The sequence below is a fragment of the Eleginops maclovinus genome, chromosome 4 (assembly GCF_036324505.1).
Source record: "Eleginops maclovinus isolate JMC-PN-2008 ecotype Puerto Natales chromosome 4, JC_Emac_rtc_rv5, whole genome shotgun sequence".
NCBI classification, from domain to species: domain Eukaryota; kingdom Metazoa; phylum Chordata; class Actinopteri; order Perciformes; family Eleginopidae; genus Eleginops; species Eleginops maclovinus.
The window spans coordinates 6,054,362-6,080,923 of NC_086352.1; the positions used below are offsets into that span (position 1 = coordinate 6,054,362).

A 26,562-nucleotide genomic window follows, 5' to 3' on the forward strand; every position below is an offset into this window, starting at 1 on the left:
CTATCAAAGATGAGGTGCTTGGATCTTCTGGCTTCTATTTTTAACTACATTAAAGCCGGTGAAATGTTGTGTACCTGACAGTAATCACACCTGTATTAATGAGAGATGAGCTGACATACAGACAGGATCACTTCCCTGTCACCATCCTTTCAGTTCAGATTTGATTTTATATTACTATTATTTTCTCAATCGTTTCTCGTATTGAACCTCTTGAAAACCACCTTCTTTCGTCAGTGTTAAACTCCAAAGTATTCACCTTAATGTGATTGAATACAGAACAAAGCAGAGTTCCATAGTTCAGAGGCGAAAAACAGCATGTTCTGACAGCTTTGCATTAAAGACTTTAAAGATCAAACATCATTATCGTTTGATGCGAGAAATAACCTTTAGTTGTAAATATTGCAGCGATTTGCAATTATTTTCTCAATGCTTTGTAAATAAAATGTCAGAACATTGAGAAGAGTCTTTTTTAACGTGATATAAATCTTCATGTTTTGGGCATTTTCTTACATTTTTGCATAAAAGAATCATGAGATAATCGAAGACATTTTGCTGTGGTATTCATAATGTATTTTCTGTAATTGCACTGTGGTATTTTCATAGCATTCTCAAGCATGTTGTACTGCGAATGAGCAGGAAAGACACTTAAAGTAGCTTTAGCTGAAGTGTGACAGATAAGAGCAGAACACGAGTCAATATTTACTGAAACACAAAAGATAAATTAAATTACAACATAGGAAATCCACACACAAGCCTCAGTTACTAATTTCAACAATTGGATCATTTTGATATCATTTATTTAATGCAAGTGACTCCTTTTGAGATAAAACCTTAGCCTTAAACATGTCAATAGCATGTTAAATCTGCCGTTCTGACTGACGCTGAAAACTCAAATCCGTGGCTCGTTTCCCAGGTATCTGATTTGTATAAATGACTTTAAAAAGTTGCACATTTTTCTGCTTTGATGTTCAAAAAGCTCTTTATTGTTCTCACCCTGCCTGAGCTGCAGCACCTCTTTCACCCTCTGCCTGAAACCAGAGCCTGGTCTGCTCTGATTGGGTGGTTAGCTGGCTGAACTCTGCTGTGATTGGCTTAGAGATGCCCCCCTAGCCTGCCACATACGATGTGTCGGAGCGCTGGTGTACCACGGTGATGTCATTCCGGAACTTTGAGATTTTTGCCTTTGCAGACCGTTTACATGCACCAAAACCTACACTACAGGAGAGGGAAAGCCCTGGAAAGCAGAATAGAGCCCCTGTGAGAATTACCTGCAGCTGAAGATGACATGTGGAATCTTGGCACGTTCTTTTGTCAGTGAGTTTAAGTCTTCAGACGTTCTACAGTAAAACAAAGTTTAGTAGGAAATATTTTTGACTGAAAACGTCTGATCACAAACATCAAACAGAGCTTGTTGTTAAAAAGTGCCGTTAGTAACTTCAGGTGTCATCATGTTAGTTAACCCACACACACACACACACACACACACACACACACACACACACACACACACACACACACACACACACACACACACACACACACACACACACACACACACACACACACACACACACACACACACACACACACACACACACACACACACACACACACACACACACACACACACACACACACTTTAAGTCTTTGGTGCGTTTCTGAATCGTGAGTCGACACAAAAACCTCTCTGTGTTTCTCAGTAATGTTCTTTAAAGATGCACAAACTATACGAGCCGCTTTCTGGAAACATCTCAGCAGCTTCTGGACGTGTGTGTGTGTGTGTGTGTGTGTGTGTGTTAGGAATATGTCCTCATCCCTGCAGGTCAAAGGTCCGGAGGCAGCGGCTGGAGCAGCAATAAGCCACAAAGCTCACCGTGGTCCTGCAGGGGAGAGAGGGGGGAGGGGGGGTTAACACAGGTGTGAGAGCAATATCTTAGAGTCGAATAAATCAATCTCTTACATCATGAAACATTTACGGGAAAACACTTCCCCAACAAAAAGGGAAATAACCATTTGATGAGATCAGCAACTTCCCCAAAGTGCACACCAGCTTTTTATTATCAACACTTTTGAGGACTTTAACGTAAAGCTTTTAGAACGTAATCATTTTAAATACTCTTTAAAAACAAGTGGTCCGTTTCCCATCACATCTGGTGGTCACGTTGTGAGATCGAAATCTACCTTTAATGAATCCTCTGCTGTCACTACGAAATGTATAAGGGTAACAACCGACAACAGAGGTGCGTTTGTTCTGAGGTGCGTTTGTTCTGAGGTGCGTTTGTTTTGCAGAGGTGCGTTTGTTTTGTAGAGGTGCGTTTGTTTTGCAGAGGTGCGTTTGTTTTGCAGAGGTGCGCTTGTTTTGTAGAGGTGCGTTTGTTTTGTAGAGGTGTGTGTGTTTGTTCTGTAGAGGTGTGTTTGTTCTGTAGAGGTGCGTTTGTTGTTCAGAGGTGTGTTTGTTTTGTAGAGGTGTGTTTGTTCTGCAGAGGTGCGTTGTTCTCTGGAGGTGCGTTTGTTTTGTAGAGGTGCGTTTGTTTTGTAGAGGTGCGTTTGTTTTGCAGAGGTGCGTTGTTCTCTGGAGGTGCGTTTGTTTTGTAGAGGTGTGTTTGTTTTGTAGAGGTGTGTTTGTTTTGTAGAGGTGTGTTTGTTTTGTAGAGGTGCGTTTGTTTTGTAGAAGTGCGTTTGTTTTGTAGAGGTGCGTTTGTTTTGTAGAGGTGTGTTTGTTGTTCAGAGGTGTGTTTGTTCTGAGGTGTGTTTGTTTTGTAGAGGTGTGTTTGTTTTGTAGAGGTGTGTTTGTTTTGTAGAGGTGTGTTTGTTGTTCTGAGGTGCGTTGTTCTCTGGAGGTGCATTTGTTCTGTAGAGGTGCGTTTGTTTTGCAGAGGTGCGTTTGTTTTGCAGAGGTGCGTTTGTTCTGTAGAGGTGTGTTTGTTTTGTAGAGGTGCGTTGTTCTCTGGAGGTGTGTTTGTTTTGTAGAGGTGTGTTTGTTTTGTAGAGGTGTGTTTGTTGTTCTGAGGTGCGTTGTTCTCTGGAGGTGCGTTTGTTCTGTAGAGGTGCGTTTGTTTTGCAGAGGTGCGTTTGTTTTGCAGAGGTGCGTTTGTTTTGTAGAGGTGTGTTGTTCTCTGGAGGTGCGTTTGTTTTGTAGAGGTGTGTTTGTTTTGCAGAGGTGCGTTGTTCTGTAGAGGTGCGTTTGTTTTGCAGAGGTGCGTTTGTTTTGCAGAGGTGCGTTTGTTTTGTAGAGGTGTGTTTGTTTTGTAGAGGTGCGTTGTTCTCTGGAGGTGCGTTTGTTTTGTAGAGGTGTGCTTGTTTTGTAGAGGTGTGTTGTTCTCTGGAGGTGCGTTTGTTTTGTAGAGGTGTGTTTGTTTTGCAGAGGTGTGTTTGTTGTTCTGAGGTGCGTTGTTCTGTAGAGGTGCGTTTGTTTTGCAGAGGTGCGTTTGTTTTGCAGAGGTGCGTTTGTTTTGTAGAGGTGTGTTTGTTTTGTAGAGGTGCGTTGTTCTCTGGAGGTGCGTTTGTTTTGTAGAGGTGTGCTTGTTTTGCAGAGGTGCGTTTGTTTTGTAGAGGTGCGTTTGTTTTGTAGAGGTGTTTGTTTTGCAGAGGTGCGTTGTTCTCTGGAGGTGCGTTTGTTTTGTAGAGGTGTGTTTGTTTTGCAGACGTGCATTTGTTTTGTAGAGGTGCGTTTGTTTTGCAGAGGTGCGTTTGTTCTGACCTGCGGTGCACCCCTGCCAGCGCGGTGTCCCGCAGCGGGAACAGTTTGGGGTAGATGGTGGTGAACATGGTTTGGCTGCAGCGGTGGCAGTGACCCAGGGGGAAGTGCAGCAGCTGCAGGAGACTCCGGGGGAGGCTGATGGGGGGAGGCAGGCTCAGGTCTGCAGGAAGGAAGTAACATCACTTAATGCAGTCAAACAGTGTCCTTTCCATTTGCCTAAAGTCCCTTTTCCAGCTCCAGCTCCATTCTCCTTAATTAGCAGCAACATTTTGCAGCTTTCTTTCTTGGAAGATGGAAACTGAGTTTATCTTTTTATTATAAATCAAACAACTCCAACTCTGCACCGAGGTACCGTACCGTCTCGTTGTGGAAACCTTATCTTTACTGAGTTTCCTTCACGAGTTATTGGAATATCTTTGATTTTCCATCTCAAATTAAGAGTTTCAGTGTTTTTATATTAATTGTTGGTCAATTTCCTTTCTTTACTGTTTTATGAACACACAGTCCATCGAAAATATAACTAATGTCATTTTCTTGTTTCATTTTTATTTCTAACAATCAATGACGCCATAAAGTAACTCTTCTGTCATTCTCCTTCATGGGAAACTGAACGTTGGTGATATTTTCCATCATTTAGAGTAACTTTGTTGTCAAAAATGCTTTTTCTTTTCCTTTATGGCTAACTTTGAACGTCAAGTTGTTCATTTCTTCTTCCCCCTAAACTTCCACACTGACAGCATGCAGCCGTCATGGAGACCTAAATCCATCATGTGTGTAAATGGAATGGCAAAAACTCTGATATACGAGACAGTAGAACCTGGACCTGTGAATCAGTATCAATACCCATGCAGCTATAGGTGTTTTAGCCTTGGTGTTCATTCCCAGTGTTCATTCCCAGTGCTCATTCCCAGTGCATTCCTTCAGATTCAACTGTTTCTCATATTATTGTCTTGTTGTCATTTGTGGTCTTCATCAAAATTGTCCTGTATTTTATTTATTTGCATTTCTTCTGTTGGTCAGTGAAGCGCTTCAGGCTGGCGCTGTCCGTGGTGCTGAAGGAGCTGTCAGATTTGAGAATGTGATTTTTTCTCCTAGTGTCCTCCTTCTGTCACTTTTGTCTTGGATCTAACTAAATAGCTAGGGGGGGGTTGGGGGGGGTATTAAAAACTGCAGAAGCATAAGACTTATTATTTGTTGTGGTTCAGCAGAACAAACCATCCTAAATCGATCTCTTCTTGTCCTCTCGTTTCATTTGTTTAAATGTAGCTCTTCGAATCTCTTTGCTCTTTGTGTCCATAAAGCATGGCGCTGTCCGTGGTGCTGAAGTGGCTGATTGGTTTTTTAATTGAGACTTATTTCTCTTGAGCTATGTCTTGGATCAGAGCTATACATCTACGGAGGGTATTTCAAAAAGCTGTGGATTTGTGACGAGAAGAACCAACCCCATGAGTATGGAAGGCCGTTCAAGTCAAAGTTAAATAAATGAATACGTAAATAATTAAATACATATATAAATAAACTATGAAACAAATATATATAAATGTACATTTATTTATTTCATGGGACTTTTATTTCATTATGCATAGTGGGACATTTTTAAAAGAAGCAATTTAGAAAAAAAACGATGATTTTTTGGGAAATTTTTTGATTATTTTGAAAAAAATATCAGTCGACACAAAAAAATCCAAATTTGAAAAAAAGTGATCATTTAGAAGAAATAGTCAGAAATTCAAAAAAGTCAAAATGAGAAGTTTAAAAAGAAGATCCAATGGAAAAAAGATTGGGAGACAAAAAGTTGGATTTCTCAATAGAAGATGATGAACGCCACAGGAAGAGTTAGAAGGAAGAGGAGATAGTGGGACATTTTCAAAAGTCTAATTTATTTTAAAAAGTCAAGATTTATTTGGGAAAAATATTGAGAATTTGTATTTTTATTTCCCTTTCTTATATTCAAATGAACGGGGCGTGGTTAGCTCACGGATCCAGACCAAAGCAACAGCACCACAGCACCGACTCAATCTCAGCAGCTCTTGTTTCGCACTCCAGTTCTCTAAAGCGGGTTGTCCAAGCACAGGTGTTGCCGATCAACGTGTGATATTCTTTAATGTGAGGCAGATGTGTGTAATCAGGAAATGCACATCTTGATCGTTTCGTCTGTCGTTTACATTTATCTGCTGCTATATTTGTCTCCATAGGAACATATGCAGCACGTTCAGTCCGAGTATCTGAGGCTGTGGTAAGGATACCGATATCAGGACGCTCACAGCGAGGACTACACAACGACAAATGAGGTGACGGTGTGGATGTCTCTTAAATCATTGCATGCTTAAATAAACCATTTAAAGCAGTTCTGTTGCCAGACTTATTACTTCATATTGGTGTTGATGTGAAGTCCCTCTGAGAGCTGTGTATACCTTCAGACAGCCTGTGAGTGAAGCAGTGTTAACTCACAGGCACAGCTATCAAAGCTACTCTACATCACCATAAGAGCGATGCCCGACTGAGACTCTGACAGAATGTATATTTTAAAGTTCTCAATGTTTTGAACAGGCATCCTCTGTCAGCTACGTTGTCCTGTTTTAGTTCTCACTGTGCGTCATCATATCGGCCGGTCCCCCACACCCTCACACACGCTGCTGAATGAGCATCAGTGTTCCTGTGGAATTTCGCTGCTTCTTCTTCGGTGTAAATTGTCAGTTGGCGAACCAGTTTAGAGCACGGCATAGAGGTGCATTACCGCCACCGACTGGACTGTGTGTTACACGAGATTGTGAGTCAGTGCTGTGGTGCTGTTGCTTTGGTCTGGATCTGTGAGCTAACCACGCCCTGTTCATTTGAATATAAGAAATGGAAATGGAGAGAGCTGTGAAATAAATGTGGCATTATGAAATCAAAGCCCCTTGAAATAAATAAATGCATTTAAATTTACATTTATTTTTATTTCAGAATTTATTTCATAATCATGTTTATTTATCTCATAGGCATATTCATCTTAAACAGCATTCCATACGTTACCTGTGTTTAACAGATGTAATATGAACTTGTTTACAGGGTCAGTATCTCCTCACCTGTGGTGCCGTGATGGTAGATGCGGTGAAGGGCCCTCAGGGCGAGCTCCTCCAGGGGGACCACGTTCTCCGCCTCTGAGCCCACCACCCTTACCTCCGCAGGAAGCCCCACCAGAGCCTGACTCAGCGCGTCCCCGAGCCCCTCCCCCAGCTCCCCTCGCAACCCCTGGGGCGACACACCGCACCTGTAGGGGGCAACACACACATTCACATCATCTCATATGAACAATGTAGAACCTTTACAGCGATTTCTGATGCAGAGTATGGACATTTTTCTGGGTTTCAAGAGCATTTTTGCGACAGCTCATTCAGAAGATGTGTCTCAATTTGGGTTCTTTACCATGTTTACCACCCATACACAAACAAACTAGAGAGGTATGCATTTTTGGCAAAAGGAGAAACACACCTGCTTTTAGACACATGGCCTGAGATTACAGGAGTTTCATGTCGTGGTACAAAGTTATTGTGACAATGGAATTAATTGACGTATGCCTGGCTTAATGTAAACTGGAGTAAAAGTGGACTATTATTTCTGATTGACCAACAACTTATTAGGTTGTTTTTATTCCAAATACAGGACTCAATGGTTTGCTTTTTGTGCATGTACTTTTCTACTAAAAGTGTTAATGCATTTCTTCTTCGCTGCTTCTTTTAACTTTTGAATCAGAATGTTTTTATAATGGTGTCCCTCTATTCAAACAAAACCTAGCTGAACTAATTCATGCTGTTTTCTTATTTTATCAAATTGATTTAAAGTATTTACAACTCCTCCTTCAAACATCAAACAGCATTACCCGCTGCAGCCGATGACCTTGTTGTACAGGTAGGAGGGGAGTCCCTTCAGGTCTGCGTTGTTGTCCACAAACACAAACTGCAGCTCTCGAGATCGGCCCAGATCTGAAACACACACACACACACATATATTAACACCTCCTCCCTCCTGATGTCGCCATCCCTATGATGAGGCATGCTCCTCACCGAGGGGCAGGAAGGTGAGGCGGTTGGCGGCCATGGAGAGCTGGTTGAGGCGGTGCAGCCAGCACAGCTGCCGGGGAACGTGGGTCAGCAGGTTGTGGTCGGCGGTGAGATTCTGCAGGGAGGCGCAGCGGTGCAGCCGTTCGGGCAGAGACATCAGCTGATTCATGGACACATCCAGAGTCTCCAGATCCTGCAGGTCCCCGATCTCTGAGAGGACAGAAGGACACGATGAGGAGAGAGAGTAAAACCACTCTGTTGCATATACATATTCATCGCAGATATGATTTACTATTTACGATCTAAAAGGGTAATATTTTGTAATCTCCAACAGCTGGTTAACTTCACATTCTCTCCAAGTACTTTAAACTACATTTTCCTTTTTAAAAACAAAAGAAAGAGTGGAAATACAAATCAATGCATCAACGCTTGTATTTTGAAGGTCAAGGGATTATCCTGCTCTGTGTTCCTCTGGTTAGTTGATGTATGAAATGAGTATGAGATGTGGAGTGCATGTTTCCCCGTCTCCGACCTGCGTTAATATACAGTGAAATAATAAGAATCCTTGAAATACAGTGACGATGTTTTCCATTTCCCTTTGTTTGATCGAGGCTCTGCTGCCCTCTGCTGGACAACTACATAATTGTGGTCTCTTAAAGGGGCTCTATTCTGCTTTTTGGGGTTGGTTTTCCCTTTCCTGTATAGGTTTTAGCGCATGTAAATGGTCTGCAAAGGCTAAAATCCCTGTGTCCCACACGGCAGTTTTCTATGCACCTGGAGGAAGGCTCTTCAGGTGATTGTTGGACAGTCTGAGGTGCCGCAGAGATCTGAGCCGGCCGATCTCCGGACAGAGGAACTGCAGCGCGTTGTTGCTCAGGTCCAGAGACTGCAGCCGCGCCAGGTTCCCAATCGCTGGGGATCGAAGCACAGTGAGGATTATTATCGGAAAAGATACAAGAGAACAGCACAGATAAAGAGTAATGTACCTTTCATATGTTATATAACAAAATATATAACTGCTTCTTACTCTCTACCTGAATGTGTACTTCTGCATGCCTTTTATGTAGTCTATTGTTTTCGTCTTGATCTATACTTTGCAGTCACAATGTACATTTCCCCTCTGAGGGACGGATAACGGTATTCTGATTGACAGCTAGGTGTAAACACTGGTTTATTGTTGTGCCATAACAGACGACTTACCTTCAGGAATAATGACTATGTTGTTCGAGTGCAAATACCTTCAATGGAAAACAAACACATTTCATAATTAGATTAAAACAGAATATTTTAGGTCCCCTATTCTCCTCTTTCTCACCAATATATCCCAGGTCTCAGAGATCCACAGCCTGTCTCTGATTGGCTGAAACACCAAACAGATCATTGTCCCATAACCCCCTCTGTTTCAGCCCTGTTCCTAATGTGCTGATTCTGTGTCTGTAGCTTGAAATGCTAATGAGCTGCGGCTGGCCACGCCCCTCTGAGAGGTGATTGGTTAAAAAAACACAATGGAGCTCTAGGAGGAGAGTCAGGTGATAAGGTGGGCGGGGCCTTCCTTGGTTGGTTATTGGCTAATGGTCATAAAAACATTGTGACATCACAAAGTGACAACTATCTGATCAGCTGATTTTCAAACAGAGATGGATCAGCACAAAAAGAGAGGGGGTCTTTGTTCCTGAAGCTTCCAGAGTGTCTTAACACACATTTCTGTAGAAAAGAAGTAGATTTTGCATAATAAATACTCACAGTTCGATTAGATTTGGGAGCTTCTGAGCAAGATTATCAGGCTGATGGAGAGAAGCAGAAACAATCAGTAAACAAAACAACCCTTCTAAGATCTTGAAAAGCGGTTTGACATCAGCTCAATAAGCACCAGCGTTGTGAGTGAGTTCCTCTTCATGTACAGCCTCTCCAGAAACTGCAGGCCTTCATCCTTCAGCAGCTCCACGGGGAAGTTGTTCAGGTTTCTGTAGTTCAGGAACAGGTTTTTGTGGCGCTCCTGCTTGGCCATGAAAATAGCCTCATGGAGGTCAGTCGCCATTTCTGAAGAAAGCTCTCCTCCGCGATGGAGGAGACTTGAAACCTGGCTCCTTTTCTTTATGGCATTACTGTTTCCTGAAAGACAACAGAGGAATTAAGTCATATACCGTTGGATTATGACTAATACAGTTGATGAACAACACAGCTGCAACAGGACCATAAACTAGTATATTGTAGTCAGTAAGTTGTATGCCCTCTACACTATGCAAAAAAACGTTAGTAAAGAGTCACACAGGCTTACATCCAGGAGGGAAATGTTGATTAAAGCTTGAAATAACAATAAAGTTAGTCAAAAATAAGGTCCTGGTATATACAAGTAAAATCCTGCATTCAAAATGTTCCTCACGTAGAAGTAGAACAATATCAGCATCAAAATCCAAGAACCTATTCGAGTTGTAGTGGGGTAGAAGTAGCATAAGTTTGATATACCCAAGTAAATATCAAGTATCTCACAATTATACATATGTACAGCACTTGGGTACATGCACTTAGTTACTTTACACCTCTGTATTTACATTATGCTCTGTTTATATCTAAGCAGCATTAGCATGCTAGCTAGCAATAGGAGGCTGCTATTAGCACTATTATTACAGTCAACAACAACACAATGCAGAGATAAAGCAGCTAGTACCTTAAGACTGCTGCAGGGCCATCCGTTTCCACTTGATGTCCCACAATATGCACATTGGAAGCGAAACAAATGCGTAATTGTTTGCTTCTGAAAGTAGCTCACTAGGTAAGGATACGTGCAGCAACAGTGCCCCGTCATAAACAACGTAATGACGTCACCCAGGTTACGCTGCGCGTCATCGCCTCCCTCTGAATTCACGGGAGATGAAACCGCTGGTGTATCACTGCTGCCACCCGACGGTACACCCTTAGACTACAGTGGTTAAAAGTACATATGCTCAATTTCTGTACAATATTCAAGGACTTGAACTTTTCTATGTGATTTACATGTCTAACTAATGAATTATTTTACTCCACTACAATGTAGAGGCCATTATTGCACGTTTTTTAAAATGATGGTATTTCTTTTTGATAAATCTAGTTACTTTGAAGATACAGATCCGTATTAATAATACACAATGTAAGCTACAAAACAGATATGTGAACCCAAGCACCTTCATTCAAATGTCTTTCTTTTACCTTAATAATAAATGGAAAGCCCGGAGTTAATTTCGTGCTTATTTTATTTTTGTTTTGCATAAAGCAAAGTGTGTGCAACCAATCAGTGAGGAGTAAAGCGATAGATAGATTTCTGTGTGTGATTATTGATCCCAAATTGGGGAATTCTTGCTTTACAGGAGCAGCAGTGTGTTCAGACTTTAAAAGGTGGATTAAAGTTTAGACGTGATGAAATCAAAAATCTTTATCTAACAGCAAATAATCTAAAGAATAAACATATCTACAGCAGAAAATACACAAGTCACAAATATCACACAATATAAAATATTGCGGATTAATTAAAATGATCCATAAAAGGACTGTTTATGCATTTTATTTAAAATACATAAACAGACAGTCATATTAAAAAAGGCACCTTTTCACAGACGAACGCGTTGAAGTACATTATGGCACCCTTTCCATACAGCAGGCCCGTCCCAACACCTTGATCACTGAGTTCCTTTCAGGAATAACAGACAAGTGAAGTAAAAAAACTAATATCTTAAAAGAAAAGAGATTCATTTATTTGTATTAACTTTCTTTCAACAGATTTAGAAAATATGGCAAACTGGGTTAAATTAAAGTGGTGCCAAAACTGCCAAAATATGTATAGACAGAAATGAAAAGAAAGAAGAATTTAAATCAGACATTATATTAGAGTATATAGTAAACGACACATGATTCATCCCGTCTAAACTTTATTCCACCTTTGTTTTAATGCCTGAACACACGGCTGCTCCTGTAAAGCTAGAATTCCCCAGTTTGGGATCAATACAGAATCTATCTACTGTCATGGCCCGGCTCTTGGCCACAACAAAAAACGGTGGCAAGGACAAAGTTATAAGAAAATATATTTATTATAGCAAACAAATCAAAGACCTACCATCATGAGGTGTGTTAGTCAGATCAGTAGTGTAGATGTGGATGTGTGAACATGGTATGATGCAGGGTGTTGCATGCCGAACCAAAACCAAAGGGAAACCTAAGCATGAACGAGGCTGCTCTCCCCAGAGTCCTTCAGCCAAAAGAGAGGCCTGGCAAGACTCTGGCTCCGGCCTTTAACTGCTCAGCCAGGTGCCTTCAATCAGCGCTAATGAAAGAAAGGGAACAATCATTAAAGGGACAGACACCATTACAGGGACAACAGGGACGCAGGGTCGTCACATCCCCCCCCTTAAAGTCGTGTCCTAGGACCACCGTAACACTATCCATCCCAAAAACAAAGATAAATACAAACTAAAATATACGTACCACCTTTTTTTCAACTAACTAGTTCAGTGGAGCACGTGACAGGGCATCAGCAATAACATTGTCTGATCCCTTAATATGCCTAACATCAAGGTTGTAAGCCTGAAGGAACAAAGACCACCGTGTCAATCTTTGGTTGGGACATTTCATAGAATGCAAGAGAGTCAGTGGATTGTGATCTGTGTAAACCAAAACTGGTCCTCCTGCTCCTACATAAACATTGAAATGTTGCAACGCCCAAATGAGTGACAGCGCCTCCTTCTCAATAACAGAGTAATGTTTCTGGTAACTGTTAAACTTCTTGGAGCAGCTGATTGGTCTCACCACGCCTTGGTTATCACCCTGGAGCAAAACCGCACCCGCTCCCACCTGGCTTGCATCCACCTGGAGCATAAAAGGTCGATCAAAACACGGAGCAGCTAGTGCAGGAGAGGAACACAACAGATTTAATATCAAATGCTTTTTGACAATCAACCGACCAAGTATATTTTACAGTAGACTTAAGAAGTTCAGTCAGGTGAAACGCAGTAGTTGAAAAATGTTGACAGAAACTCCTGTAGTATCCCACCATACCCAGAAACCTTTGGAGTTCCTTTTTGGTTGTGGGCTGTGGATATTCAGCTATTGCTCTGACCTTAGCCTGAACTGGGGTCACACAAGCTTGTCCCACCACATGGCCAAGGTATGTCACTGTGGCTTTTGCAAATTCACATTTGGCCAAATTTATTGTCAGGTGTGCTTCAGCCAATCGTTCAAAAAGCATCTCGATGCGCTGAATATGCGAAGTGCAAGTATCACTGCAAATAACCAAATCATCTAGATATACAGTACAGCCCTTTAGGCCTGACACCACACGATTCATCAAACGTTGGAATGTAGCAGGAGCATTTTTTAACCCGAATGGCATTACTTTGTAGGGTGTTGCATGCTCTGGTCCGAGTCCGTGTCCGGGTCTCTGTGTCTGTGTCTCTACGTTTCTGCCTCGCAGTCCAATTCTCCATGTCCATGTCTCAGTGACCATGTCAGAGTCTACGGTTCCCGGTCTCCTTGTGAGTCCGTGTCCCGACTTGTTGACTGGTCCGAGTGCGTGTCTGAGTCTCTGTGACACAGTCTTTGACCGAGTCCATAACCCAGTCTCCGTGTCCTGGTCTCCATGTCCAAATCCGGGGCAATCTCCGTTAGCAAGTCCGTGTCTGAGTCTCCGTGTCCGAGTCCTTCACCGAGTCCGTGACTCGAACTCCGCCAATCCAGTACATTTGTCCGGGTCTCCGCGTTCAGGTCCGTGTCCGAGTCTCTGCGTCCGAGACCATGTCCGGGTCGATGACCGAGTCCCTGTGTCCAAGTCTCCATGTCTGGGTCTGTTTATTCATTTAATTAATTTAATTAATTAATTAATTAAATAAATTAAATGAATAAATTAATTAATTAAATGAATAAATTAATTTATTTTATTTAATTAATTTTATTTATCTTATTTATTTTATTTGTTTCTTAAATGGAGAAGTGTTTCTAAGTTGGCTCATCATCCCAACATGTTCTGTTGATGCAGAAGCAGTGCTCCCTCTATGAAAGCCCTGGGTTAATGAACAAATGACACTGAGAGTAATTTAGAGGAACAAACAAGTAAACTAAGGCAGATACAGCGACAGGAAGCAGAGGGTCAGCTGCTGCTGGTTCCCAGCCTCAACAGGACTCTTTATTGGAGGCTTTGCAGAGAATAGATCAGATTCAGATTGGTTCTGCAGGGTTAGTGCCTTTTGGTTCTGGTCCTGTCTCTAGAGTTCATGAGGTGTAAACATGAGTCAGCGATATTTAAAGGTGGCTTTTTTTATTGACCATATCCAACAGATTGAGGAACTTTTCAATTTCATATTTCTGCACACAAAAGATGAGAGTGTAAAATCCCAGCTGGGGTCTGTTCTTCAATCTGTGGAGGTAACAGTTGTTTTGAATTGTCTTCTATTTATAACTTGTTCTTTTTTCCATTTCTGATATTTATTTACATTTAATTTGTTTCTCATTTGTTCTTTTCTATGAATGTCTAAATGTTTCTTATGTCTTACATTTATTGTTCATATTTTACAGACTTTTGAATATTTCTTTGTCTAGTTTTGCATATTTGTAGTCAAAGTGTTTCTATATGTCTTATTCTAACATGTGTTGTTTACTATAGCTCTGATGTAATGTCTGTTCTACATGCTTCTCTTCTTCTTTTCAGTTCTCTGTCTAAATATATGTTTCCAGTCCTTAAATTCAACTTGTTAGATTTATTCCAAATCTAGTTCAAACTTTAAAGAGTTTACAGAACTTTAAGAACTTTCTTTAGCTTTAAAACAAACTCTAGAATAAAGGAAATGAAATAAGTAAACAGACTCAGTCATGGACATGGAGACACGGGGGTCTCGGACATAGAATCGGACATGGACTCGGACACGGAATTGAGCCTGGTCCGAGTCCGAGTCTTCCTGTCCGAGCCTCCATGGCCGAGGTCTCCATTGCCGATCAGAGTCCGAGTCCGTGTCGCTGTTCACGAGTCCGTGCACTTGTCTCGTTGGCCAAGTCCTTGTCCGGGTCTCCGTGTTTGTGTCTTCGTGTCCGGGTCTCTGTGTACGGGTCTCTGTGTCCGGGTCTCTGTGTACGGGTCTCTGTGTACGGGTCTCTGTGTCCGGGTCTCTGTGTCTGTGTCTTCGTGTCCGGGTCTCTGGTCCGAGTCCGTGTCCGGGTCTCTGGTCCGAGTCCGTGTCCGGGTCTCTGGTCACTTTTTTTTTAGCTTTAAAACAAACTCTAGAATAAATGAAATGAAATAAGTAAACAGACTCAGTCATGGACATGGAGACACGGGGGTCTCGGACATAGAATTAAGGGCTAAAGACAGAAAAAACACATATATTGTCCAATGTACCCTCCTCTAATTTCATGTTCCTCATCATGGAGTACGTATCTGCATTTCCTTACTGTTTCTGCACATTTTCGGGACAAATAAATCCTTTCTGATTCGGATTTGATTTCTCCGTCCCTGAACTTTACTTCCAGTACTGCAGGTTATACTGTGCTGTGATGCAGACACTACATGTGTGGCAGCTGAAGCACCAATAACACACACACTCCCCAACAAAGATGAGCAGTTTGCATACATTTTTAATTCATCTTAAATCTTGTGTAGAAAAAAAAAGAACCAGAGAAAAAACACATTCTCTTCTTCCTTCGGCCAATCAGTGTTTCCAGTACGCACTCATCAGAATATATTTATCACAGGAACCAAAATAACCTTAGAACAGCATTTACGAAAAATAAAAATCAGTCTAACAGATCTGAGCTGGACAGCTGTGAATAACTTATCAAAAAATATCGCCATCAATGCAACAAAAACAGGAAATGATAGAAAAGAAACAAACATGGTGGATTTAGAGTCAACTCTGCAGGGGGTCCAGTGGTAGAAGTGGGACAGAATTCAGATCAAACACTTAAATACCCATCAGAAAACCAACTACAGCGCCCATCAAGAGGAATAAATACAGAACACATCTTAAACTGAACCATAAATGATGAGTTTCCCTTGAAATCTGAAGCCCATTTGAGAATGTGCATGTTGGTTTTACAGGAGAAGTCATGTCTTGAATTTGGATGAATTGCACCGTCAACCGAACGAGTTTTGGCAACTGATGTCGTGAATTGATGTTGTTTACATGTCCCAGAAATAACTAACGACAACTAGTGGAAATTAAACTGTTAAATCAAAAATATTTAGAAAAATCTGATCATTTGCAGTCCTGTGTAATCTTTCCTCGAATTGCATTTGTGATGTGTTTAAAAATATAGACACACCTGAACCAGAAAGAGAAGAGTGATGTCAGTAAGGCGCCTCCTGCTTAAAGGAAATATCAACTATGAGATTTATTGTTAATTATGTCATTTATGATTGCATTTGAATATCAGCTAAGCATCCAAACTCTGTCTTTAAAACAAAGAAGAAATCCCCAGAAATCTTAAATAGGTATTCCTTCAGAAATTCCCAAAACTCTCCCAACATTTGGTTGAAAAATCTAATATTTGTTTAAACCTGTTTTTCTTAAGCGATATTTGACTAAATTCAGGTTTATTTTATATTATTTGACATAGAATAATGTGCAAGAAGAAGATATGTTACGTTTCCATCAATCTCTGTGTAACTGAAAAGGAAAACAGAATTTAAATATAGAGTCCCACAGAACCTTCAGATCAGCAGGAATGTGGGTTTTTATGGATCAGGTATTTATTTCACATGAATTGGATGCAGAGCAACTTAAATGCACATTTGAATAACTAAGGAGGAGTACCATGCCTTACTTAATGTTTAAAATCTGGGAAATACGTCGCAAACACGGAACTGTGATGAGCGGAAAGGAGCCTTCGACGTGTTGTTGATTATCTGCACGATAAAGAGACATTTTCCACCAGCAGCGACCGGTTCTGTGGTCTGGGTTTAACCGTATTACCAGCACTGACGACACGTGTGAATAGATTGAGCAGAAAGTAAAGACAAAGTGAGGTAGATGGATGTCTGAGGAACAACAAAACTTTCCCCCAAAAAACAGCAACAGGACACAAAGATGGAGGAGAACAATCAGGGGGATTTATACAGTGATTTACACTCAGAAACAAAAAGATAAACAACCAAAGAACACCTGTGTGGTCGTCTCTGATCTACCCGTCTTCACGTCAGATAAAGTGTGTTTTCAGATTTTAAATGTAGTGTTTTAATCGTAGAGGAGAGCCTGAAGAGCATTTGTCCTTAAAGGGAATCTTGTTTTTCTGATGTTAAGTCGATATTTCATAAACAGTATATCCTGCATTCATTTGCAGTCTGATCTCAACATATGGAGCCCTGACGCTGACAGAAGAGTGTCAAAAGTTGCAAGAAAAGTCCAAAATATAACCGTGTGCAACAATAAATGACATTATTACTCAAACAATTCAAGATAAGAGAAGAACTGTAAGCTTTTCTCCCCAAAATCAGTTCTTTAAAGGATGCTTGAGGCTCATTTTAGGTAAAGGGGATTAAACATCTTCAATTCTCTGAGAATAAAGTCCAAGGAACCACTTCCTTCACTTTGCAAGGTTGAAAGAGGTACATTTTGTTCTAAAAAGGTCAGATTTATGGCAATGCATCTTCAAGTTCTCGATGCTTCTGATGATTTGGCAAAAAAAAAAGCCATTTTGACATTTCTTTGTGACTTTATACTGAAAGAAATCCAGGTTTTATTTCTAATTTTGTGTTTTTTTGACGTAAATGAATGCCTTGAATGTGTAAAATGATACGTTGTTTTCTCCTTAAGTTACCCCCCATTACCCGGCTCCTTTTTTACCTAAGACCCTCATACGCTGTCATATTTCTACCATCAACTTAGAAACAAAAAGCCGTATCAACATAAACGGAGGTAAGAAGAGAGCTATGTGTTACGCTCCGTCTCCACTGAGTATCGGTATCATTTACTGACAGAGGGAAGTTTTTCTATTCTATTAACTTTTGACTTGATTCAGTCAGTGTTTTGGCTCCACATGCTAAAAGGCCCCAGGCTCTTCTGGTTCCAGACGGTTTTTAAGAAACACTTCTCTTGCATCTCTTCTCTAATTTCAAAGAAAATGAGTAACAAGCAGCGACTGAGGCACACACACACACACACACGGAAGGAATACTCTGAGTATGACAGCTTTAGAAAAAGGAGAGTAGATAAAGATTGAATTTTGACCTCAGAGTCAGAGTCTGTCGTACCGCACAGAAAGGAATCCAGCTCAGATAAACACGAATACAGCTTTAGGAAAAAAAATCAGAGTGTAGAGGAAACGTTCGTAGATCCAAACCTGAAGGAGAGTTTTCTCTTTTTATATATATATATATTTATATATATATATAGATATATTACAACCACAAGAGAAATAGCAGCTTTGTTCTGTACAAGATGAATGTCTCCAACCGTAGAAAACGTACAAAAGTGACACGAAGGAGACCGGAGCGTCCGTCCGCGCAGACGCTCCAAAGTAGTCTGAAAAGAAGAGACGTTTGAGTGCTAGTTTACATGTGATTTCCTCTCTGTGAGCTTCCATCCACAGCCTTTGTTTCCTTCTGCTGCTGTTTTGGATTTGCTGTTCAAAACTAAAACTTTGTGACTGTTTGATTTCTGATGAAGGTCAACGATGTTCAGAAGGTGTGAACAGCAAACCTGCAGAGGAGGATCAGGGCCACACGTTTTGAGTCGTGTGATTAAAGTCTAACTTCTGAGAGAAAAGTTAACAATCTCTGAAAAAAGACAGAAAACAGAGAAAAAATGACTAAATCTTTTTGTTCCGCAGAATTCAGACGCTTTTCTGAGATTTCTGAAATTTAGATTGTTTTTTCACCAAATAAGATTTGATCTAAAAATGAGACTCCTCACCGAGATTTTGGAATTAATGGGATTTACGGAAACAAATCTTGAAATTTATCTCAGAGTTCTGGGTTTAAAATACAAAAATCCACTTTGCTTGGATCTGATAAAAGAAACAACTATCATGTGGCCCTGATCCTCCAATCCAAAGAGCAGGAGAGCAGTAGCGTAGGGCTGTAGAGGGAAGTCAAAGGGACAACTCGTCCACAAAGTTGGAATTCACGGTAACACGGGCTGAGTAATTGATAAACAAATGGTCCATTATTGGCTGAATTATCCCCGTGGTGGATCATGGTTTTAATGTTCCCTACTGTCAGATCAAAGTGCTTGTTTGTGTTTGTTTTGAATCTGGTGTGTCGGAGATTTTCAGAGCAAGACTGCAGAATAAATCGTTTTACAAAAAAGTAGAATTTTGGCAACAAATTTGGCAGATTTGATCTTTTTTTTCCGTCCCTGTGGTCGGTCGTTTCCTCTCTGGAGACGTGCTTCTTCATTAAGATATGCAACAGTTTCACCGTAATGCCCGCCCAAAAATGCCGGTCATCGATAAAGGCCTTGTTCTCCCCGTTTGAGAATACATGTAAAAAAAGTAACAAACGACAATTTATAAAATAAGCTCAGCCATAAAGAGAGATGGAGTAACCCCCCCTTTGAGGTTCTTCCTTTCTTTTACCCCCTTTTTATTTTGGTTTATCCCACTCAGCAGCGAGGGCAGTGTCACGTCTTGACAGCCAGTTGGAAGAAACCAAAAATATGAAAATGGGGGGGAGGTACAGTGAACTTGAGTGACTCCACCTTCCTGTGCTCCTCCAGCTGGTGGACGTAGTATTAAAAGAAAGGGTCTTTCAGCAGGCGGAGGACTGGGGGAGGGGCATGGCGCGCTCGTTTTTGCGTCCCCCGTTCATGTGAGCGTACGCCGGCAGTTCATCCAGAGACGCTGCAAGTCCCGCCCCCGACAGCCCATTGGTCGCCGGCTGTCCGGACGCCTGCTTGTCCAACGCGGCGCTCGACGTGCAAGGCGGGGATGAGGAGGAGGAGGGGGAGCCGGGCGCTAACGAAGGCCCGGGGGGAGCCTCTGTGCTCGGGGAAGGTGGCGTCTGTTGGGGGGGGACGGGGGTCTGCTGTGAGGACGAGGACGAGGCAGCGGGCTCCAGGGGAACGACGTCCACGCTGTCAACGGCGTCGAGGTGCGGCGGCGCGGCGTCGGGCGGCTTGTTGTCGGCGCTGTAGAAGAAGCTGGACTCCCGGAAGGACGGGTCCAGCTCGTCCTTCAGGCTGCCGATGATCTCCACGAAGGACGGACGCATCTTCGGGTTGTACTGCCAACACATTCGCATCAGCTCGAAGCTGCACACACACACACACACACACAGTTACATCAGCATACTTATGTCAAAGGCTTAATTGTCATATAGATACACTTTAGTTATCAATCAGTGTGTGTGTGTGTGTGTGTGTGTGTGTGTGTGTGTGTGTGTGTGTGTGTGTGTGTGAGTGTGTGTGTGTGTGTGTCTTACAGCATGTCGGGACAGTTCTGTGGTTTCTCCAGCAGCCCCCCCTCCATCACGAAGCGCAGCACCTGCTCGTTGGACAGTCCCTGGTACGGTTGCTCCGACAGGGTGGAAATTTCCCAAAGCACTACCCCAAAAGACCTACACGGGGGGCGGGGGTTAAATATGTCACTGTCTCTGCAGGGAGTTAACTGAATGGTTGTGTGTGTGTGTGTGTGTGTGTGTGCGCGCTCACCAGACATCAGAGGTGGTGGTGAAAACGCCGTCCTTCAGAGACTCGGGGGACATCCAGCGCACGGGAAGCAGACCCTTTCCTCCTTTTCTGTAGTAATCCGTCTCATAGATGTCTCTGGTCATTCCGAAGTCTACACACACACACACACACACACACACACACACACACACACACACACACACACACACACACACACACACACACACACACACACACACACACACACACACACACACACACACACTTAATATGTATGTATTTGCACTTCCCCCTAGCTGTAACAATGGAAATGTACAGACACTATTTCTTTTTGCCCCACCATGGGTCACCTTTACTGGGATTTTTAAGCCCCCTCTGATGTGACCTCTGACCCCCCCCCCTTACCTCCGATCTTGACGGTGAAGTCCTCGGCCACCATGCAGTTCCGGGCCGCCAGGTCTCTGTGCACGAACTTGTTGGCGTTGAGATAAGCCATGCCGTCGGCGATCTGCCCGGCCATCTGAAGCATCTTCTTCAGGGGGGGGAGAGACAGGCTGGTCCACTGAGTCTGCACACAGACAGACAGACAGGCAGGCAGACAGACAGGCAGACAGACAGAAGGGTTAATTTAGTTAATAATGTTGAAACTCACAGCCCCTGCAGGTGGTATAGAGGGGTCCGTACCTCTTTGGGTCTCAGCGAGCGCAGGTAGCTCTTCAGGTCTCCTCTGGTCATCAGCTCCATGATGACCAGCGTGGGCTGACCCTGAGACACAACGCCCAGCAGACGCACCTGCAACACACACACACAGCAGTTAGCTCTGGATGGTATGAGTGTGTGTGTGTGTGTGTGTGTGTGTGTGTGTGTGTGTGTGTGTGTGTGTGTGTGAGATAAATGTGTTGGACAAAAAGCAACAATACCTGTTTAATAATTGATAGGAAGGCCATGTAAACAATTGGCATGTTTTTCAAAATAAAAGACCAAAAGTGTTTCTGTATCCTTACAGTGAGCCCAGAAAGAGATGTGTTTTTCAAAATAAAAGCCCTTAAGGTTACTGTATCCTTGCAAAAAAGCTGAGAAAGAGATACGTTTTTCAAAATAAAAGCCCCATAGGGTGACTGTATCCTTACAGGAAGTTTCAGACAAAGCACTTTGTCAAAATTAAAGACTAATACAGTTATTGTTCACTTACAGAAAGGTCTTTCAAAACAAATGCACCATAAAAGCGTGTCCTTACAGGAAGCTCAGGATGAGGCATGTCTTTCAAAATAAAAGACCATTAGAGCTATTGTATCCTTACAAGAAACTCAGGAAGACATGTTCTTCAAAATAAAAGAAACTTATAGTTAATGTATCCTTACAGAAAGCTCGGAATGAGGCATTTTTTTCTAAATAAAACCCCCAATTATTTGCAATATCCTTACAGGAAGCTCAAAAAGAGTAACTTTCTTCAAAATAAAAGCAGCTCAGGATAAGGCATTTTTTTCAAAATAAAAGCCCCATAGAGGTATTGATCGTTACAGGAAGCTCAGTAAGATGCATGTTTTTCAAAATAAAAGACCATTAGAGTACCTGTATCCTGACAGAAAGCTCAGGATGAGGCGTGTTTTTCAAAATAAAAGCCCCAGAAAGCACACATACAGCTGGTGCATTCAATACTAGCCAGGCTTTTGATACAACTATGCTCAGGTCCGATAAACATCTGCTGTGGGAAACAGTGTGTACAGTACATACCACGTGGTGACAGTTGAACTCCTTCATGACGGAGGCTTCGTTCAGGAACTCGATCCTCTCCCTCATGCTGGCCGACTCGTTGACCGTCTTAATGGCGACACGTGTCTCCGCTTCGTCTTTCACCACGCCCTTCGCCAGGCCCTCGTACACCATCCCGAAGGAGCCCTGTCCCAGCTCCCGGTTCAGGGTGATCTTCTCGCGGGCCACCTCCCACTCGTCCGGGACGTACACTGCACGGGAAACAGACCACACAGAGGTGAACAGAGACCCAAAGTGCACGCCGATAAGGAAGTAACGGAGCACTGTACTCACTCTCTGCAGCGCTGAAGTACTCCGGGTTGACGGAGGCGTACAGGACTCCGTTTCCAAGCCGGTCGCTGTTCCTGACACAAACGAAACGAGAGTATTACACACACACACACACACACACACACACACACACACACAGTTGGTATCCGCATGGTTTAAAATCATGGGTATCACAGTTTTAGCTTTTGAAGAAAAGCCAAACTGACTTTTCGCTTATCTCAGATACTTTTGTGTAAAAACTCAAGAACAAAAGTGAAAAATCAGCTGATATTGTTATAAACGTTCTCTGTGGTCCTTCTACTGTCATCCTATTTTACAGACTTAATACAAAAGATTTGTTTGGTACAGATCCTTTTCTAATCAAAACCAAACCATGATCATTTATCTATATTTTTAATGACCGAAGAATAACGAAGCACGAAATGATCAGTCCCTCCGGGACGGTGATCGATCCCTCAGGGACGGTGATCGATCCCCCGTTTTGGAGCCCTGGTTTGATTCAATTGAATTCAGAGTACGGGGTTAATCATGTATTATAATTGAGTATGTCTCTGCACATTAATTGAATGCTAATTTGTGCATAAAAAGCAATATTCAGACTTTTTCCGGAAATCCTCAAAATTCGATTCTTTCTCAAAATTTCAGATTTTTTTCTCAAATTCCAAATCTGACTTTTTTTCTCAGAATTTAGACTTTTCTCCTAAATCCTCGATATTCTGACTTCATAACGAAACACACACACACACACACATACACACACACACCTTTTCTTGTTGAAGACCACCAGCATGGAGACCAGAAGGCAGATGAGGAGGACGATGACGATGGGAACGAAGATCATGGCGTACAGGACGTTCTCATATCCTGTCGGGTCGAAAACACTTTGATTACTATTCCGACCGGATTCTAAGTAATGACGGGGTTTAAAGGTGTGTGTGTGTGTGTGTGTGTGTGTGTCTTACGCTCAGCCACGTAGAGATCCACACCCCGAGTCCAGGATCCGTTTCCCGCCAGCGACGTCGCTCTCACTCTGATGGAGTAGTTTCCCGGACTGAGGTTGGACAGCCGGACGCCTCGCTGGCCCTGATACGTCTGACCGGACACACACTCGTGCTTCTCCGCCTGACACACACACACACACACACACACACACACACACACACACACACACACACACATCTTTGTTAGGACTAGAGTTAGAGTGGACGTCCGCTAGCAGTCAATATGTCAGAGTCCTTGAGCAAAATACATGACGTCAAATGTCTCAGTATGTGTGTGTGTGTGTGTGTGTGTGTGTGTGTGTGTGTGTGTGTGTGTGTGTGTGTGTGTGTGTGTGTGTGTGTGTGAATCTTAGTCTCCCTCAGCATGTGGCACCTTGTATGACATCCTCTGCCTCTGAATGAATGTGTGTCAATGGTCGACTGTTGTATTGATTATGTAGAGAGCCTTTTTGTTTGACTGGTTGTGTTTCTGATTCTGAACAGACTCAGAAACAACAACAGACATAATGAGTGAAACACCTTAAAATTAGCATAATCAAAACAAACCAGGTGGTGATTGAGTCGACGTATTGGTCAGATCTTTCACTTTTAACAGAATAAACAGGACTTTTTTTAATCAGATTTCTCCGTCTTTCCGCTCCTCAGGGAGGCGTTGTGTGGTCTTACCTCAGCAGCCAGTTTGAACTTGATCTCGTACATGAGGATGAGTCCGTTGGGTCGGGGTGGTTCAGGCCAGCGCAGGAACACCCAGTCCTCGTGGCCCTCCCAGGTCACCGGGCCGGGAACGTCGTCGGCTTTCTCTGGAGACGGAGGTCAAGTTAGAGGAGTTTGATTTCTGCAACAGCCTTTTGTATTCAGGGAAGTTTGACCTCACAGTCAGCAGCTGTTTTCAGTGTTCTTGCACACATTTATATCTGGAAAACAAGTGTAATTATCCAGCACTTTAAGAGTTTCCTAAAACAGAAATGGCCCACACTCGCAAAGGCAATATCGCTATCATTCCTACTTCCGATATGAATGCATGTATGTTGTGGTTTGTTTGATAAATCGCTTTGATTTCATGTTTTATTCATGATGATTTATGAGTAAGTGTGCCCTTACTTTAAGCTCAGGTTAAGTTCTTCAGAATACAATTCAAAATAAAAGACCCCTAGAGGAAGTAAGTAAGTACTGATCATTACAGGAAGCTCAGGGTGAGGCATGTTTTTCAAAATAAAAGCCCCAGAAATCACACATACAGCTGGTGCTTTCAGTAATTACTGTGCTGGCAATTTTAGCATAAGCAAACACGTTTTTTGATTCAACTATGCTCATGTCGGATAAACACCTGGGTAAATTCCAGAATAAGGGATTAATAGAGGACTTTTCAGACTTTAAATAAGAGACATTCAAAATGGTAGGTTTACATGAGGTAGAGCGTTGGATAAAGTGTTGAATATATTGAAATTCAGGCATTTTTTTAACCTAAATACGATTACAATATAATTTCAAAAAGTTGTAATCATCACTGTTCCTACAGCTTAATGTAAAGACTTTTTAAATGCTACTCTGATTACAATTAAATGACCGTCACAGTTTGAGAAAAAAAGATACATTATTATGAGGGGTTTAGAAGATTTCCATTTCTCTTTGCATTTTTAAAACTATTGTAGATTGATTTGCAACATTTCAATATCATTAGGGCCTTTCCATAAATAAATTCAACTTTTAAAGACTTTTGAAGGATCAGCTGGAACCCTGGTGGTACTCCTTTGCTAGTATACGTGTTGACTTTCATCTTCTCTGAACAGATCCTCCTCTGACCTGCGGGCTTGGTTCTGGAGAAGACGAACTCGGCGGCGCTGCAGCGCTGGACCTGCCGGTTGCAGGCGTGGATGTCGATGCGGTAAACGGTGAACGGCTGCAGGCCAAAGATCTGCAGCTCGCGCTCGTCCACCGCCTGCTCCACGAACTCAAACTCTTTCTCCGCCGGCTCTGCCTCCACCGGGCCGCTGCTGTTACCGGCGGCGGGGTTCGGGGGAGGAGGAGAGGAGGAGGAGGAGGAGGTGCTGCTGTTGGAGAGGAAGCGACTACGTCGGGGGTGAGTCGAGTTAGCGACGCCGAAGAGATCTCTGCGTCGACGGTCCGAAGGTCTGGAGGAGAGGGGGAGGAGCAAGAGCAGAAATCTCATCTTTTTTTCTAAAAGTCCCCAAATGTTATTTAAAAAACATATAATAGAAAAATAAAACATGAGAGAACAAGTAAAAGCATATTGTCAGAAAGTAGAAAAATAAATAAAATAATTGACTTATTATTTTTTGGGATTAATAATAATCCAAAATCTCTAAATTCTGACTTTATTTTGAACTTCTTAATATTCTGAGTTGTTTCACAATTCTCAAGATGTTTACTTTTCTCACAGCCACTTCATTTAAGTTTGAATTGCTGCTCTCTTCATTATATCAGCTCATCTTCTTCTAGAGAGACAAGAGGATGGAAGAGCAGTCCAGATCAGAATCAGAATTCCTTTATTCGTCCTGCAACGGAGAAATGTACATTATGCTACACGAGGTAATCAAAACCACAGGCTTACCTCGGAGTGAAGATGGAGTTGTGCAGGAAGTTCTCAAACACCTTCCTGTAGGAGGCGTCTGCAGCCTCGGCCTCCAGGTCCTCCACTGACTTGGGGCAGGGGCAGCAGGGGCCTTTCTCTGGCCCCTCGGTGTCTGGTTTGGTGGGTTTCAGTGGGTCCTCCTCCTGGTCCCCCACTCCCACAGCGGCGATCCTGATGGGGATCTTCAGCTCTGCAGGAGGAGGCAGAACATCGGATTAATGATGATAAAGTGTGTGTGCATCAAATGTAAACACTCCTAATGATCAAGGTTTGAACAGCTTTTAAGTCAAATTCAAGCACTTTCAAGGTACCTAAAGCAATGAAAAATCCAGACTTGTGACGCCTTCATCATTATGATCTTAATTTCCACAAAGAAAAATAGCTCACAGAAAGATTTTTAACACAGCAATCCATGTACTTTTTGTTCAAGCTTTATGCTTTTATTTTGAAGGTGTGTATTTATTGGAGACAGGTGGAGAGAGGGCTAAGGTTTTTTCACCAGGGTTAGCAGGAGAGCCACAGGAAAGGCTGCAGGGCAAGACTAATGTCTGCATAGTACTGTGTGATACTGGATCAGAGGAATTAAATGCACAGAAAGGAG

At 42.4% G+C, this 26,562-nt stretch overlaps 2 protein-coding genes across 5 annotated transcripts in view; both read right to left on the reverse strand.

The window, feature by feature from the left end:
* Positions 1 to 759: 759 nt before the first annotated feature.
* On the reverse strand, positions 760 to 10,595 carry lrrc28 (leucine rich repeat containing 28). 2 transcript variants are annotated; one of them, XM_063882261.1, is made up of 10 exons: positions 10,412 to 10,595; positions 9,614 to 9,855; positions 9,487 to 9,527; positions 8,944 to 8,981; positions 8,518 to 8,655; positions 7,747 to 7,953; positions 7,563 to 7,665; positions 6,769 to 6,953; positions 3,701 to 3,860; positions 760 to 1,880 (listed from the first exon to the last, which is right to left on the reverse strand). In XM_063882261.1, the coding sequence occupies exons 2-10, from the start codon at positions 9,779 to 9,781 to the stop codon at positions 1,811 to 1,813; spliced, it is 1,110 nt and encodes a 369-aa protein (XP_063738331.1). In that variant the 5' UTR covers positions 9,782 to 9,855; positions 10,412 to 10,595; the 3' UTR covers positions 760 to 1,810. The 2 variants fall into 2 exon arrangements, with proteins under 2 accessions (XP_063738331.1, XP_063738332.1); XM_063882262.1 differs by lacking the exon at positions 3,701 to 3,860.
* A 4,720-nt stretch (positions 10,596 to 15,315) lies between these two features.
* The window catches only part of igf1rb (insulin-like growth factor 1b receptor), a 53,163-nt gene continuing 41,916 nt past the window's right edge, over positions 15,316 to 26,562 (reverse strand). For 2 of the 3 annotated variants that reach the window (XM_063882181.1, XM_063882183.1), the window contains 12 exons: positions 25,941 to 26,151; positions 25,172 to 25,500; positions 24,035 to 24,168; positions 23,330 to 23,489; positions 23,132 to 23,231; positions 22,371 to 22,441; positions 22,059 to 22,288; positions 21,009 to 21,116; positions 20,730 to 20,892; positions 20,346 to 20,475; positions 20,117 to 20,251; positions 15,316 to 19,946 (listed from right to left, as the gene is read on the reverse strand). In XM_063882181.1, the coding sequence (XP_063738251.1) occupies positions 19,445 to 19,946; positions 20,117 to 20,251; positions 20,346 to 20,475; positions 20,730 to 20,892; positions 21,009 to 21,116; positions 22,059 to 22,288; positions 22,371 to 22,441; positions 23,132 to 23,231; positions 23,330 to 23,489; positions 24,035 to 24,168; positions 25,172 to 25,500; positions 25,941 to 26,151 (2,273 nt within the window). In that variant the 3' untranslated portion in view covers positions 15,316 to 19,444. The remainder of the gene's footprint in view (positions 19,947 to 20,116; positions 20,252 to 20,345; positions 20,476 to 20,729; positions 20,893 to 21,008; positions 21,117 to 22,058; positions 22,289 to 22,370; positions 22,442 to 23,131; positions 23,232 to 23,329; positions 23,490 to 24,034; positions 24,169 to 25,171; positions 25,501 to 25,940; positions 26,152 to 26,562) is intronic. The other variant, XM_063882182.1, reaches the window with a different exon arrangement.